Source organism: Bos indicus x Bos taurus, chromosome 6 (assembly GCF_003369695.1).
Source record: "Bos indicus x Bos taurus breed Angus x Brahman F1 hybrid chromosome 6, Bos_hybrid_MaternalHap_v2.0, whole genome shotgun sequence".
Lineage (NCBI taxonomy): Eukaryota > Metazoa > Chordata > Mammalia > Artiodactyla > Bovidae > Bos > Bos indicus x Bos taurus.
The window spans coordinates 115178363-115192896 of NC_040081.1; the positions used below are offsets into that span (position 1 = coordinate 115178363).

At 47.8% G+C, this 14534-nt stretch overlaps 1 protein-coding gene across 15 annotated transcripts in view; it reads right to left on the reverse strand.

Moving 5' to 3' along the window:
* The window catches only part of GRK4 (G protein-coupled receptor kinase 4), a 57468-nt gene that overhangs the window by 31226 nt on the left and 11708 nt on the right, over positions 1–14534 (reverse strand). For all 15 annotated transcript variants that reach the window (XM_027545196.1, XM_027545209.1, XM_027545201.1 and 12 more), the window contains 3 exons: positions 10754–10849; positions 4380–4492; positions 1019–1096 (listed from right to left, as the gene is read on the reverse strand). In XM_027545196.1, coding sequence (XP_027400997.1) covers positions 1019–1096; positions 4380–4492; positions 10754–10849 — 287 coding nt within the window. The remainder of the gene's footprint in view (positions 1–1018; positions 1097–4379; positions 4493–10753; positions 10850–14534) is intronic.

Consider the following 14534-nt stretch of genomic DNA (forward strand, 5'->3'; position numbering starts at 1 on the left):
TCATGGCAACCGGTCCCTTCACTTCATGGCAAAGAGAAGAGGAAAAAGTGGAAACGGTGACAGACTTTATTTTCTTGGCTCCAAAATCACTGTGGATGGTGACTGTAGCCATGAAATTAAAAGACACTTGCTCCTTGGAAGAAAAGCTATAATAAACATAGACAGCATACTAAAACACAGAGATATCACTTTGTTGACAAAAAGTCTGTATAGCCAAAGGCCATGGTTTTTCCAGTAGTCACATACAGATGTGAGAGTTGGACCATCAGGAAGGCTAAGCATGAAAGAACTGAACTGTGGTGCTGGAGAAGACTCTTGAGAGCCCCTTGGACAGCAAGGACATCAAACCAGTCAATCCTGAAGGAGATCGACCCTAAATATTCATTGGAAGGACTGATGCTGAAGCTTGATCTCCAATACTCTGGACACCTGATGTGAAGAGCTGACATTGGAGAAGACCCTTATGCTGGGAAAGATTGAGGCAGGATAAGGGGCTGACAGAGGATGAGATGGCTGGATGGCACACGAGTGTGGGCAAACTCCCGGAGATAATGAAGGACGGGGAAGCCTGGCAGCTTGCTATTCATGGGTCGCAGAGAGTCAGACCCGACTGAGCGACTGAACGGCAGCAGAAGCAGGCACCGCTGCCCCTCCCACTTCCATACTTGTTGTGTCGACCAGGGCAACTCTTCACACTGCACCTTTCTCCTTGACAACTTCCCTTGCTATTTTAGTTTTTCTTCAGAGAAGGTAAGGAAGAAAAAAGAAATTAATAAAAAAGATTTAAAAGCTACATAAATGCAACCTCTCTTCTACAGCTCTCAGTGGAACGTCTAGTGGGCACAAAGATATTCCCACAGTGAGAGAGTGGCAGAGATGGTTCAGACCCAAATGGGCTTTGACTCCAAAGTAAAATGGAGTCATTTCATTACTTACTTATTCCAACGAAGTAAACATGGCTATGTGCTCTAATTATTTAAGTCATTTACAAATCTTTATGCTAAAGAAGGGAACGCACCTTTCCCCCGAAGAACTTGTCCAAGACCAGGAGCCCACAGTGTCTTCGGTCCTCATCAGCGGCCACTTCATATTCTGCCTGATTGCAGAGACAACAGAAAAGAAAAATGTTAGTTAAGCTTCTTTGTGGACTTTTTAAGGTTTCAAAAATCCTCTGACTTGTGGAATTGACTTGGTGCCTTGAGAACCAGTGAGCAGCTCTTTTGATCAAGTATCTGCAGCTCTTCTTTGGAAAACTGATGGCCATGAGGGGAAAAACCGGTCTGTTTTTAAAGGATCAATAATGTAGTAGGCTTCCCTTGTAGCTCAGTCGGTAAAGAATATGCCTGCAGTGCAGGAGACCTGGGTTCAATCCCTGGGTCGGGAAGATCCCCTGGAGAAGGAAATGGCAACCCACTCCAGTATCCTTGCCTGGAAAATCTCATGAACAGAAGAGCCTGGTGGGCTGCAGTCCATGGGGTTGCAAAGAGTCAGGCACGACTGGGCAACTAACACAGTGTAGTAAGGAACACGTGCACAGTGCTCCCTGTATCCTACTGCATTTTCAGCCCTTAAGTGTGGCCAAATAGAACGGAGTAAGATGAACAACTTGGGCTGGCCTAGGCAACGGTGTTTCAGGAAAGCCCAAGAGGCACTCAGACACCTGTGTGCAGTGCTCCCAAGGAAGTCAGTCCGCAACACCTGAGCAGGAGCCATTCACACACACGTGTCAGGGATCAACCGGAGGGCAGGCGACAGCACCCAGGCCAGAAAATGAAGTCACAGGCAGCACCTGATCAGTATCTAAACACCCATCGAGGATGAGCAAGGAACAAGGAATGGGAAGACAGAGAGGAGAGAGAGAGACAAGAGGGAGATTGCCAAGGCCGAGATAAGAGAATTTCAACAAGTTGTTCCGCAGAGTCCCCAGCCAGGCAGACAGGAGGATGCAGAGGCCTCACGAAGCCCAGGTTCTGCAAGTGGGGCCCTGAAGAGCAGTGAAGCCGAAAGCCAGATGGAGTTGAGAGAGGTGGGGAACGAAGACCCAGGGAAGCTGCTCTACTGAATGCACAGAGAGGACTCCAGGATGGAGGGCTTGTGCCAGCAAACAGCCTCCTCCCTCGCACTCTGCTCAGGCCTGGCACAGGGGCCGTGGCCTCGGCTGGCTGCCCTCCCAGAGCCGACTTCACCCTCTCCATTCAGGGCATCACACTCACCAGCACACTGGCTGGCACACTGTTTATGCAAAGACTGCTCGACTCAAGCTCCAGGAGCTCCAGATACGACACAACGGGCAATCGATGGGAGAGAAAGTGCTGCGACTCTGTTCACGCACGGACTGCTCAACTCAAGTTCCAGGAGTTCTGGATGCAATACAATGGACAACTGATGGGAGAGCAAGTGTTATGACTCCGTGATGGCCTCTGACGTGCCAACCAGACGGGTGGCCAACTCTAGGTACTCAAACACTAACCCAGTGTTGCTGGGAGAGAAAGTGTTGTGACTCCATGATGGCCTCTGACGTGCCAACCAGATGGGTGGCCGTCTGCAGGTGCTCAAACACTAACCCGGTGTTGCTGGGTGTTTGTAGATGTGGCCAAGTCTCTCTCGGTTGACTTCAATCCCAGGTAGTCTGGGAGGGCCTTGTTCAACCAGCGCAAAGGCCTTTCAAGCAGAGCTGAGGCTTCCTCGAGAAGTTCTGCCTGAGGAGAGCAGTTTCACCCCACTGCTGGAGAGTCCTGTCCTGCCCTTCCTGATGGTCTGAGCAACGGATTTCCCACTTCCAGCCAGATCACACCGTCATGTATGCTGATTCCTTGCAATAAATCTCTCAGCCTATCTGTTACCGTTTCCATGTCTTTCCTTGGCCCCTGACTGATATAATTCATTCAACAAACACTGACACCGGAACAGAGCGAAAAACCATGTCAGCGGCCAGGAGAAGGAAATGGATAAGATGCCATCTGTCCACTCAAGGAGCTCAAAGAACCTGGCATCACCCATACAAGGAGAGACGGAGCCACAGTGATGCCTGGTGGCATACGCTGGTGTGGCTTATGCACCACAAGGCTACCATCGAAAGACTAATCCTGCTGCCACAGCCAGCAAGCCAGGCATCTAGAAGCTAAAGGGGTCACGATTCATCGGAAGACTCGGATGCACACCTGAAACTAATGCAGCGTTTGCATCGACTGCAGGCCAGGACAAAAGAGAGAGTTTAAAAAAGGGAGCACGCATGCTCAGCCACTTCAGTTGTGTCCAACTCTGCACAACCATATGGGCCCATGAACTGCTGGGCTCCCCTGCCCATGGGACTGCCCAGGTAAGAACATAGGAGTGAGCTGCCACGCCCATGAACTGCTGGGCTCCCCTGCCCATGGGACTGCCCAGGTAAGAACACTGGAGTGAGCTGCCACGCCTTGCTCCAGGGGATCTTCTCGACCCAGGGATGGAACCCGTGTCCCCTATGTCTCCTGCACTGGCAGGCAGGTTGTTCCTTACCACTAGTGCCATCTGAGAAGCCTTCAAAAGGAAGCTCTGACTGCCTCCCTCACAGCCATCTCTCAGCCCAGTCCAGGCACCAGAGAGAAGAGCCGGGGAGCTCCCAGAGCACGAGCAAACAACAAAACAGGCAAGGGCCCCACACGGTTTTCCGAAAGAATACATATAGGTACGTATTTCTAAAAAGCTAAGTCAAGGGGGAAGAAATGACTAAAAGCCCCATGATATAGGCTAGTCCTCTGCATACAGTATGGAGTCAATACACATTTGCTCATGTGACTGGGACAGGCCAAAGCAGCGAGGGAAGCGTCATAATCTGGGCACAACTCCCAACTGTCCATTAAGCCGCTTCTGAATTTTATAGTGTTGAAGCTTCTAGTCTTGCCGGTGCTATCTATATGGTTTCAGAAACACAACATCTCCTAACCTAGAAGGAAATCAGGGTGAACGTCGAGCTGGAGACACAGAGATGTCAGGCAGACTTAGAAGGATGGTCAACTCCATTCACTGTGACCCTGCTTCCTGCGCTGGCTTCTTCCCTGTGCGTGCTCTGGGTGGAAGCGTCTCCAAGCACTCAGGGCGCCTGGAGGAGGCGGCTCTCAAGCGCTGCCTTCACCAGCTCTTTAGCCTTCTTGCAAGGGAAAGCAGCACGCTTCAAAGCTACATCGTAAACACCTTTGACTCTCCGAAGCTTGGGAAGCAATCTGTATGAACTACAACTTTATCCGCTTTAACCCAACAGGGCGCACCGCCAGGACCGCTAGTCTCTGTGCCCTCACCTCGCTGCAGGGTCTGATCGCCTGAGAGAGCCCTCAAGCGAGTTTTCCATTTTTTTGAAAAGCCCGGGCTCGGGCGGCTCAACGCGGCGATAAATCACTCACCACTGCATCCAGGAACTCAATCCGCCTCTTCAGATCCCCTTTCGTGTCGCAGAACTGCCTGAAGAGGAGTCTTCCGATCGGCTGCTTGTCACAGAGGCTGCTATAGTCCTTCTCTGGGTGAAGAGAAGACAACACACACAAGCTTTTCTGAACCTCACTACTTTTACCTGACACAGTGCACAGCAGAAACAGCACTCGCAGTGTTATTGTTGAGACCACAGTTTTGTTTACTAGTTCACACTGGGTTATCACGGATATTTAAAATTAAAGTGCCAAAGGCAGTTGGAAGAACAGATGAAGAAAGGTGTGTGGAGACGGACTGGGAATTCCCTGCTCCCCACCAGAGGAAAGGGGGGGTTCCCTGGGGAACCCAGGGGCAGGAAAGGGCGCTGGGTCGGTCCTCCCACGACTCCACCCACTCCGTGTGTTAGGCACAAATTACACGCATGTGAAATTCATCACAGGAACATACTACTTTAGATTTTTGAAAACTTTTTTGTTTTGATACATTTCTATTCTTTCACAAGTTAACAAATATATTTTTAACGATTTTTTAACCGTTTTTTTTTGCTCTCTGGTGGGATAATATATTGTATACCTTACCTTACCCCAAACACTCATATTATCTTGAGAACAAGGCACTAAAATTTGGCAAAAGTGTCACAAGGACTATAAGGCAAAATCCTATGTTCAAAATAGGTCGATTTAAACTTCAGCAAGAAAATCAGTTGCTCTTTTAGCAGTGGCTCTGAACTTGAGCATAATTATGTTCAGATATTCCTATGGCTCAGATGGTAAAGAATGTGCCTGCAAAGCAGGAGATCTGGGTTCGATCCCTGGGTCGGGAAAATCCCCTGGAGAAGCGTATGGCAACCCACTCCCATATTCTTGCCTAGAGAATCCTATGGACAGAGAGTCAGACAGAACTGAGCAACACCTTCACTTTTTTCACATTCCTAAACCAGCTATAAAGGTGAAGAATTAAGTGAAACTCATGAAAATCAAGCAGGCCCTAACAAACTCCTCAACTGAAGGGTTTATTAATGCCAGGTATAAGTAGGAACGAAATCCTGTTTAGATCACTGAGTCTGCATGTGGGGAATGCAGCCAAGGATATAAAACCATGTTTCCCATTGCACAACTGCTTGTTTCAACAAATGTCAGCAGCAGTTTGGCAAAAATTCTGCCACCCACTTTATCCAACTCAGCTACCACATTTTATTTAGGGATACTCACTCATTTCATTTAAAAAACACAGGATATAAAGTAGTTAAAGGGGTGATGTTTTTAAAAGTTGAGAGGTTTTTTGGTTTGTTTTTTGTTTGTGGCTGCACCTCGCAGCAGGTGGAACTTCTTTGGGGGACTAGGCTTCCAGCCCTCGCCCCCTGCAGTGGAAGTGTGGGGTCCTCACCACTGGGGGACCAGGCATCTAACCCGTGACCCCTGCAGTGGAAGCACGGAGGCTTAACCCGTGGACAGCCAGGGAAGTCCAAAGCTGGGAGCTGTAAAGGCTTTGTCCCCACACTCGGAGGTTCGTAGATCTTCCCCGTTTCCAGCGGGGTGGCAGATGGAGCACGGGTCTGCCGGCCTTCTCACCCAGGCTCCTCCTCCAAGGACCAAAGACAAAACCACAGCGGAGGATGAAGCCTGACGCGGAAGGAAGAATGCAGGTGTCCCGGGAGTCAAGAGACCTGATGCGGAAAGAAGAATGCAGGTGTCCTGGGAGTCAAGAGACCTGACGCGGAAGGAAGGATGCAGGTGTCCCGGGGGTCAAGAGACCTGACGCGGAAGGAAGAATGCAGGTGTCCCGGGAGTCAAGAGACCTGACGCGGAAGGAAGAATGCAGGTGTCCCGGGGGTCAAGAGACCTGACGCGGAAGGAAGAATGCAGGTGTCCCGGGGGTCAAGAGACCTGACGAGGAAGGAAGAATGCAGGTGTCCCGGGGGTCAAGAGACCTGACGCGGAAGGAAGAATGCAGGTGTCCCGGGGGTCAAGAGACCTGATGCGGAAGGAAGAATGCAGGTGTCCCGGGGGTCAAGAGACCTGATGCGGAAAGAAGAATGCAGGTGTCCCGGGAGTCAAGAGACCTGACGCGGAAGGAAGAATGCAGGTGTCCAGGGGGTCAAGAGACCTGAGCACTGCATGGGCTTCCCACGTGGCTCAGCGGTAAAGAAACCGCCTGCAATGCAAGAGACACGGGTTTGATCCCTGGGTCAGGAAGATGCCCTGGAGGAGGAAATGGCAACCCACTCCAGTATTCTCACCTGGGAAATGCCATGGACAGAGAAGCCTGGTGGGCTACAGTCCATGGGGTTGTAAAGAGTCAGACACACACACACAACAGTAGGACCCAACTGAGCAACTGAACAACAGGAAGAGAGAAAGCCAACAGCACAGGACCGATAAAGGAGCCACCAGCGAGTCCTCAGAGACCAGGAAGCCCGCCCAGGCCTGAACACAACTGCAGTCCAGGGGACTTCAGGCTGAAGCCACTTTGCAGAATGTGGGTATCTGACAAGAGAGACACTGAGACCCCAGGGAGGCAGAGCCCGGCTGGAGGAACTACACGCTGAGCTGGTAAAGTGGGGCAGCGCTGTGGCCCCTGGAACACAGGCTCCGTCCAGATGGACCTCGCTGACCCACCCACCTTCCAGAACCCCATGCAACAGAGGGGTGCCCAGGAAAGTCGAACCACGTGACCACAGAGGAAGCCCCTCTCTTAAATTAGACACATATTAAACTTTATAATTAAGCATACATAAGTTTTATAATTAAATATACATTAAATTCTCCCAGGCCCAAGATTAAAGGCTCCAGTAAATGCTAAACACGACAAAAGAAGGTTGATTCAGAGGTAGGGACGTCTCAGAGGCATTCCCAGCAGCTAAGGAGAGACAAAACCTCTAAGAAAGAACAAAAAATTAACCGCAAAATGCAAAGATCCAGAGGGACACAGTAAGCAGTAACAATCACTTGAGGGGCTATAATAACAGAATAAGAAAGAAATCGAAGAGGACAAAATGGAAACCAAAAAGGATGACTAGTGAGTACAACGTAGACGGAGCAGAAAACAGACAAACTAGAAACCAACAGCTCCATGCTCCTCGGCGGAGTGTGAGTTCAGGTCAGAACAGTTTCTTCTTTCTGGCTCCAGCCACACTGAACAGCTTCTAGATCGCATGGACTACACATCCCCTATAATGCTATGCTACTGTACCAGATTTTAATTTGTTAGGACCATCTATGGACCAAGATACACAGAGGCAAGCGACTAACCCCACAAGCAGTTCAGAGAGGCTGAAAGACGACACGCAGGGAGGCCAATGTGGAGGCAAATGAAGCTTCAAGGGGAAAAACAAAGCTCACAGCTTCAAAAGGCCTAGATGCTATACCAAGGAGTCTCCCTCCTTCCTGGAAGGAGCAGGTAAAAACAAACAACAGGAGAGAATTTCCTCCTCTCACTGTGTGCCAGGGCACCTGTAAGTCCTCTCCGTGGATCTACGCGTTTGACCTTCACAGTTATTCTTACAAGTCGGGCATTTTGAAGACATCTGTGGGACATGCTCATGTCCGAGGGCCATCTGGAAGGACCCGGGCCGTGGACGGGGAGAGGGGCAGCGCACTGGGGCCGGGGCACCAGCCTGTGGAAGAGCACTGGTGACCTGAGGGAGGCGGCAAGCATGGGAAGGAAGGGCCTGCTGCTGCTAAGTCGCTTCAGTTGTGTCCGACTCTGCACGACCCCATAGACGGCAGCCCACCAGGCTTCCCCGTCCCTGGGATTCTCCAGGCAAGAACACTGGAGTGGGTTGCCACTTCCTTCTCCAATGCATGCAAGTGAAAAGTCAAAGTGAAGTCGCTCAGTCGTGTCCGACTCTTAGCGACCCCATGGACTGCAGCCCACCAGGCTCCCCCGTCCATGGGATTTTCCAGGCAAGAGTACCGGAGTGGGGTGCCATTGCCTTCTCCGAGGGAAGGGCCAGTTTCTCACAATAAAAGTGTCTCAGAAGGCAACTGGTTCCAGTTCCAAGTCCCTCAGCGGTGAGGAGGCAACGACAGGGAGGGCCGCTCTCGGGGACGTTGAGGAAATCGAGGGCTCAGAGCAGCTAGCCCCGAGCTGCAACAGATCTGCATCATGTAGGCAGCACAGGGCAGACAGAGGTCCTTCTCAGACACACGTACAATCTCCAAACAAACACCACTGAACTTCACACTTCAAAACGGTTAAAGTGGCCACTTCTGTTACGTTTATTTTACCACAATTAAAAAAGAATTGTACATGAATAACTTTGGCCACCTGATGTGATGAACTGACTCGTTAGAAAAGACCGTGATGCTGGGAAAGACTGAAGGCGGGAGGAGAAGGGGAAGACAGAGGATGAGCTAGCTGGTTGGATGGCGTTACCGACTCAATGGACATGAGTTCGAGTAAACTTCGGGAGTTGGTGATGGACAGGGAGGCCTGGCGTGCTGCAGTCCATGGGGTCATAAAGAGTCGGACACAACTGAGCAACTGAACTGAACTGTAGCCATATTATTCATAACAGACAAAAAATGGAAAACAACTCAATGTCTATGAAATGATGAATGGATAAGTATAACATGTACAGTGGAAGAATATTTGACAACAAAAGGAGGTAAGTACTGATCCACGCCACACAGCGCAGGAACTCTGAAGAGATGAGGTTAAGTGAAAAGAAGCCAGTCACACAAGCCCACAGAGTGTAAAGTTCCCATCTATATGAAATGTCCAGGATCGGCAGATCCATGGACACAGAGGTGGATGCGTGGCTGCCCGTGGCTGGATGTGGGGGCGGGAACCGGGAGCACTACCAGGGAGCACGGGGTTTCTTTCCGGGTGATGGAAATGTTGTAAAACTGAAAAACTGACTGTGGTAATGGTTGCACAACTCTGTGAATATATTAAAAACCACTGAATTATACACTTTAAACAGGTGAATTATAGGGTATGCTAATTATATCTAAAAAAAATTGTTGTTTTTAAAACATAATGAGAAAAAAGATGTAATGAGGTTAAATAATAAGGTTGGATATGTTTTTCTAGGGGAAAAATACTCTGACTTTATGCTATCTGAAGTTAATTTTGATAGTTAAAATATTTAAACTTTCTTTAAAAGGAATTATAATGGTACTAAAGAAAAAACAGATTAAAAAAAAATTATCTTGGAGTAAAGGTGTCTTCCCTAAATACAACAAAAAGTTCAGAGGCTAAGAAGAAAAATATTGATATATTTGTCTACATAAAAAATTAAAACGTCCATATTGAAAAAATACTGCAAGTCAAAAGGCAAGAGCAGAAATAGAAAATGTATTCACATTGAATATAAAAGGATAACTCATTTCACATACAAAGAAATTTTACAAATGAATTAGAAGAAAATAAAATTGAAAAACCCAAGGAAACTGCTCAATTCCATCCATAATTAAAATGAGACCATTTTTCAAATTACAATTTGACATGAATCTGAGCAAACTTCAGGAGACAGTGACGGACAGTGAGCCTGGCATGTCGCAGTCCATGGGGTCACAAAGAGTCGGATACAAATAAGCGACTGAACAACAACAAAAAGATGAAAAACACTGGCAACAATCAGTGTTAGCAAAGTCCCAGGCAAGGGAAAGGTGACAGAGTTTGCAGAGGCAACTTGGGAACATCAACACTTTGAATGTATATCCTTTGAACTGGAAATCACATCTCTAAACAGTGATGGCTGCCCTCACGCACGGCTCTGCACATGAGTTCTTGGCTCACGTCAGGACCCGTGGCTAACACTCTCACAGCTGTAGAGTGGCCCGTGACACTGACGCATCTTATTGTTTATCTGACCACTCTTTTCCTGAAGTTCCCATCAAGAATTCCTGTGCACACGCATAGAGAACTGTTTGGAAGAAGAATGGAAAAGGGTTACCAGCGTTCCCCTCTAGAGGGGATGATTGGCACGTTTCTCTTCAGTTCCATCCAGAACAATGTAGTATAGACTACATCTTACAGAATGTTCTTAGTTTATTTATCTATTTGGTCGTGCTGCACAGCTTGTGGGATCTCAGTTCCCCGACCAGGGATCGGAACCTGGGCCCACAGCAGTGAAAGAAGTGTGGAGTCCTACTCACTGGATCACCAGGGAATTTCCAAGACCTTTTTAATGAAAAAGTCAATAGCCATATACTTTATGTTTCTAACGCACATTAGAAAACCTATGCGGTTTCTTCCTGTGAAGAATCCCGATGGTATAAGGAGAATCTATCATAGAGGATTTGAAACAAACAAGGCACTCAAGAGAAAATAACATCCAACAGAGGGAAACACCACGCACTAGACGCGGCCTCCGGAGAGGCAGGCGCGCCTCCGTACTCACCGACAGACTGGCGAAGCTCGCTGCACTGGCTGACCGGGGGAAGTCTCAGCATCTCCCTCCATTTCTTACTGCGGCCACTTTTCTTGTTAATCCCTCCTAAAAAGAAAAAAAAAAGGATTTCTGTAACATTCAGAACTACGCATTTCTAACAGCTACTTACTTCCACTCAGGTGATCCCTGGGTTGGGAAGATCCCCTGGAGGAGGGCATGGCAACCCAGTCCAGTATTCTTGCCTGGAGAACCCCATGGACAGACGAGCCTGGTGGGCTACACTCCATAGGACTGCAAAGAGTCAGACGTGACTGAAGTGACAGAGCACACGCGCACACGCACACGCACACACACACACAGTGATAAATGGTGTGAAACAAAACCAGGCCACGCAAAGGCGGAGGGTGCTCGTTGGGCTGAGATGGGACCAGGAGAGGCCCCTCTGGGCCACACATGAGCAGAGACCTCGGAGGTGAGGATGCAAGCCTCTGAAAGGCCTAGGAGGACTGTCCCTAGCAAGACAAGAATGGTAGGAAGAGCAATTAGATAATAGTTTAGAAAGACGTTTTTATTTATTATTTGGCTGTGCCAGGTCCTAGCTGCAGCCTGCAGGCTTCTCTCCAGTTGCAGTGCCCAGGCTGCAGTGAGCAGGCTCAGTAGCTGAGGGGCAGGGGCTTAGCTGCCCCAGAGCACCTGGGATGGTAGTTCCCCAAGCAGGGATCAAACCCCCATGCCCTGCAATGGAAGGCAGATTCTTAACCACTGGACCACCAGGGAAGTCCCTTTCATCTTTACTGTTGATGACCTTCCTTCCTCTGAAGCTTCAGCTGTGTGGACGGATACAGGCACTCCTGTTGTCTTCTTGGGGCAGGGGCAAAAAACTGTGCTATTTGAGTACAACTGAACACCACCTGCAGCATGAACGGATTTCAAAAACAATCCTGAGTAAAGGAAAGTGAGTGAAAGTTGCTCAGTCGTATCCGACTCTTTGAGACCCCGTGGACTATTATACAGTCCATGGAATTCTCCAGGCCAGAATACTGGAGTGGGTAGCCTTTCCCTTCTCCAGGGGATCTTCCCAACCCAGGAATCGAACCGGGGTCTCCTGCATTGCAGGAGGATTCTTTACCAACTGAGCTATCTGGGAAGTCAAAGGAAGTTGGACACAAAAGAATTCAGACAGTATAATTACACTGATATAAATTTCAAAAACAGCTGAAACTTACATAAATCAGAGTAATAGTTACCTATGGGTAGGGGCCTGGTGTGCTGTAGTCCACAGGGTCACAGTCAGACACGACTGAGCGACTGAAAAACGACGATGACAACAAGGAAGGTAGGCTGATGTTTTTCTTGGAATATAACTGCTTTACAATGTTTTGTCAGTTTCTGCTGTATATCATCAATCAGCCACGTTGCATACACACATCCCCTCCCTTGTGAACCTCCCTTCCACCCCACCACCCCACCCCTCCAGGATGCCACAGAGCACTGAGCTCAGTACCCTGACAGAGGAATGGATAAAGATGGTGTGGTATATACATACAACGGCGTATTACTCAGCCAAGAAAAGGAACGCAATTGAGTCATCGGTAGCCATGTGGATGAGCCTCAAGCCTGTCATACAGAGTGAAGTGAGTCAGAAAGAGCAATACACTGTTATTATTCCGTTACTAAGTCATGTCTGACTCTCTCTGCGACCCCATGGACTACAGCACGCCAGGCTTCCCTGTCCTTCACCATCTCCCAGAGCTTGCTCAAACTCATGTCCATTGAGTCAGTGATGCTATCCAACTCTCTCATCCTCTGCCACCCACTTCTCTTCTTGCCCTGTCTTTCCCAGCTTCAGGGTCTTTACAATGATAGGCTCTTCACATTAACACATATATACGGAATCTAGAAAAATGATGCTGATGAACCCATTTGCAGGTCAGGAACAGAGGCGAAGATTCAGAGAATGAACTTGTGGACACAGTGCAGGAAGGAGAGGAGACAAGCTGAGAGAGCAGCATTGGCTTCTGAGCACTATCACGTATGCAACAGACAGCTAGTGGGCGCCGCTGCGCAGATGAAACGGACAGCTAGGGGGCGCCACTGCTGCGCATGAAACGGACGCTAGGTGGCGCCGCTGCGTAGATGAAACGGACAGCTAGTGGGGCGCCACTGCGCACCGCCGTCTTTCGACAAGTGTTGGCACGGTGCATCTTTCTCCGTCTCTGTCTTTAACCTAAATGCATCTCTGTATTTAAGATGGCTTTCCTGTAGACAACATAGAGTTGGGTCTTGTTATTTCTTACACTCTGACAACCTCTTAGAATCGGCATACTTAGACCACTCACATGAAAAGTGATTACTAACAGTTGGATTACCATATACAATATTAGTCACTCTTTTCTATTTCTTGCCCTTGTTCTTTGTTCTTGTTGTCTTCCATTCTTTTTTTTGCCTTTCAGTTATAATTGATATTATGAAACAATTTTCTCATCTTAGTATATAAATTATACTTCTCTTTAAATTGTTTTTAGTGGTTGTTTCAGAGTTAATAATATATATTTATGACTAATCCAAGTCCACTCTCAAATAACACTATGCCACTTCACAGGCAGTAAAATTACCTTATCAAAAAAACTGCAAAGTAAAGACTGAAGTCAGGAGAAGGGGACGACAGAGGATGAGATGGCTGGATGGCATCATCAACTCGATGGAGTTTGAGCAAGCTCCAGGAGTTGGTGATGGACAGTTAAGTCTGGCGTGCTGCAGTCCATGGGGTCGCAAAGTCAGACATGACTGAGCGACGGAACTGAACTGGAAAGTCTATGTTCTTCATTTTTGAGGGATATTTTCGTAAGAAATTCTGTGTAGTTTCTCGGAAGTCAGATGCAATTCCTATCTTTCATCCTCTGGAAGTAAGGTGTTCTTCTCTCTGGCTTCTGGTTTTTTTCTTTACCTTTGAATTCTGTATATTTGGGGTTGTTTGTTTCTTCGTAGTTACCATTCTTATTTTGTGTGTTTGGTGTGATTTTCATGTCTTTGAATGTGATTTGCCTAGGTGTAGTTTTTGGGGACATTTCTCCTATTTGGTGTTTTCTGAGCTTCCTGGATTTTGACTTGATGTCTGACATTAGTTTGGGGAAATTTTCAGTTATTATTGTTTCAAATCTCTTCCACTTCTTTCTCTGTTTCTTCCCCTTCTGGTCTTCCCTTATATGCATGTTACACTTTTTGTAGCTGTCTCACAGTTCTTGGGTGTTCTGATTTCTTTTGTCTTTTTTTTCTCCTTTTCAGTTTCAGAAATTTCTACTATCACATCCTGAAGCTCAGTCTTTCCTCAGCCCTGTTCAGTCTACAAATGAGCCCACAAAGGCATTCTTCATTTCTTTAAAAAAAAAAAAATTATTTATTTTTGGCTGTCCTGGTAATTCCAATGTTTCTACTTTTACTCAGACTGCAAAGCCATGAAGAAGGTAGAGAAGGCTGACACCCAACATGAACTTTAACAGAATCATGCTGGCTGGTGTGTTGAGAACAGACCACTGAGTCAGAAAGGCAGAAGTGAGCCGAAGCAGCAGCAACTGCAGTCTTCCAGATGGAGGTGGCAAGAGGTCAGAGTCGATTACATTTTGAAGACAGATATGAAAATAATTGTCCAGTGACTGGAGATGCTGTATAACAATCAAGGCAATTCTAGGATTTGGGGCCTGAGCTTCAGCTGAGATGCTGAAAGGAAAAATTGGGGCAGGAGAATTAAGATTCTAGTTCTGACTGTTTTGTGTGCACTGAGGTCTAGGAG